Raw genomic sequence first — 2,371 nt, forward strand, 5'->3', positions numbered from 1 at the left:
GCCCTCGGCCGGTTGCGCTGCCCGGAGCGGTCCCCCGGGGAGAGCATGCCGCTCCCGGGCCAGCAGCGACGGCTCCGTCCCCATCCCGAGCGTTACTGCCTTGCGGGGAGCGTGGTGTGGTCCAAACCTCCTGGAGGGGCTTCATGGGAGAGCCCTCTACCCCCTTCCGCGGGGGCGGCCGGGGCACCGGGTGGGGAGATCTCGCTCTGGGGATCCCAGCTTGCCTTAATGCCTTGCTTTGCTTTGCCTCGCAGCCTGGAGCAGCTGATCTCGCCCGTGGCCTTCCCGGCCAACAGCAGCCTGGACCCATGCGCCAAAGAGACTGTGCTGAATGCCATCAAGGAGAGCAGGAAGCGGGCTGTGGAGGAGGAGGAGGAGGAGGACCAGGCTTTTGGGAACGATCAGGAGAGCAAGAGAAGGTAATAAGCCAGCAGTCCAGGTCGTTGCCGGTGTGTTGGGAAGGTCGTAAACGGGGCTAGCGCTTCAGTGGTGACAAATGGGATGTGTCCCAGAGCGCTCCAGGCCCGGTGTGACCAGGAGTCTGGGTTGGAAAAGTGCTGTGGGAAGTGAACCGCAGAGAGGAAGCACACCCCATCACCCGGCCCTCCGGGCTGTGTCGGAAAGTCCTCCAAGACTTCGTTATGCCCTTGAGATCAAAGGGATGTGGTTTAGGTTTTTGTCTAGGCAAGCTCGTGGGTCAAGCGTGTTCCCCGGCGTTGCTGGGGTTGGGAGCGGCTGGGATGCGGTTTGGGGAAGCCTGGCAGGACTCCCTGGCAGGGAGGTGGCTTCTGTCATCACGGGGGTTTGCAGGCCGGGGAAACGTGGTGGGAAATGCCTGTATCTGCTGTAGGCTCATCATCTCTATCCTTCAGTCAGCCCCAGGCTTCCAGGAGAGACGGGATTTCGAAGCCTTACAGCCCTGGGTGGAAGCATCGCACTTTAAAAGATCTGCGTGCTTCCTTCGTGCACTGTAGCTAGCAAAAGGAGGTAAAAACACGAGGGTAAACAAGAAGGACTATCTTCTGCATTTGTTAGTCAAGGTCAGCGATTTCCAGCTCTGAGCTCAAAGAAATGAGGGTGCAGTGTCTTTGCCCGCGCTCTGGGAAGGACGAGGCATAAATCCTGCGTGCCAAGGTCTGCTGGAGCCTTTCTAACCTCCCGGGCACAGCGCTGCCTCGCCGTTCTCCCCTCCTGGTTTTCATCCTTCCCACTTGTGTACGTGGAGGCCGTTCACCTCGCGCCCCTCTGCCCCTCACATGCTGGGGCTGCCTGCCTGGGCTTGAGCAGGGGAGCTGAGAGACCACAGAAGAGCAGTTTGGGCAGTGCCCGGGCGCTTTGCCCCACGTGCTGCGCTAGGGCTGCTGCTAGAGGCGGCCCTGAGGGCGCAGCGGGGTGAGCGGCGGTTTGCAGGGGGCCGCCGGCTGCCTTCCTGCTGCGGCAGAGCATACCGTTCTCTCCTCCGTCACTGGATTTCCCCTCTGCCTTTGAACCTGTACCTTGGCTTGGTGAATCTGAGCCCCACGAGAGCTGAGCAGGACGACGACAGGATGGGTGCACAGACAGGATCAGTTTGGTTTTTTTCTTTACTCTATTTTTTTTAACATGCCGATACCTAGCTCTGCCACGAAAGCCAATTTTGAGGGCATTAAAGCTTGGCAAGCACGAAGAATGCTCGTAGGCAGAAAATCCTGCGACCTTTGAGGGCAGAAAGGAGCCTGCGTCAGCTGGAGAGCGCTGGATCGCCTGCGTGATGGGGTCAGCATGCTTGAGCTCGAGGGAAGCGCTTGGGCTAAGTTACAGGGCTGATCGTACACCTCCAGCTCTGCTTCGCAGCACGGTTTGCTTTAAGACTTTCAGACTTCAGATCTTCACTGAATCATTGTGGGAAGGGGGATTCGGTTTCTGACTCAAACGGTCCGGGGCACTGGCTAGGAAGAGGTAGGACATCTGAGTTTCGGAGCTCAGGTCTGTTCCAAAAATGAGCTGCTCACACTCTGAAACGTTTTGGCTTAGAATAACGGATTTGAGCAAAGATTTCGTTACATCAGAACTACTCTGCCCAGCAGGCAGCTGGTGGAGCTGCTGGTGCCTGGGAGGAGGCAGCTCAGGGTGAGAATCAGTGAGGACAGGACCAGGTGGAGAGGAAATCCACAGCAGGATGTGGATGGGGAAAACCTCTGTCCTTGGGTATTGGGTGACAAGAAAAAAACAAGGTTTGTGCTTTCTCAGTGCTGAGCCTGCCTGGAAGGGGTCTTCTCCTGAGGCTGGGGGGGCAGCCCCTGTCTCTGCTGCCTCCGCGTTACCACAGGCTTCTGCCCTCTCTCCCACAGGCGCCACGATAGCAGTGGACGGGGGCAGTCGGCGTTTCAGC

The 2,371-nt window shown here is 58.5% G+C and overlaps 1 protein-coding gene across 1 annotated transcript in view; it reads left to right on the top strand.

Moving 5' to 3' along the window:
* Positions 1–143: 143 nt before the first annotated feature.
* The window catches only part of POM121 (POM121 transmembrane nucleoporin), a 30,757-nt gene continuing 28,529 nt past the window's right edge, over positions 144–2,371 (top strand). The window contains exons 1-3 of the mRNA XM_009323626.1: positions 144–190; positions 255–419; positions 2,331–2,363. Coding sequence (XP_009321901.1) covers positions 144–190; positions 255–419; positions 2,331–2,363 — 245 coding nt within the window. The remainder of the gene's footprint in view (positions 191–254; positions 420–2,330; positions 2,364–2,371) is intronic.

The sequence above is a fragment of the Pygoscelis adeliae genome, unplaced genomic scaffold (genome assembly GCF_000699105.1).
Source record: "Pygoscelis adeliae isolate BGI_AS28 unplaced genomic scaffold, ASM69910v1 Scaffold325, whole genome shotgun sequence".
Classification (NCBI taxonomy): domain Eukaryota; kingdom Metazoa; phylum Chordata; class Aves; order Sphenisciformes; family Spheniscidae; genus Pygoscelis; species Pygoscelis adeliae.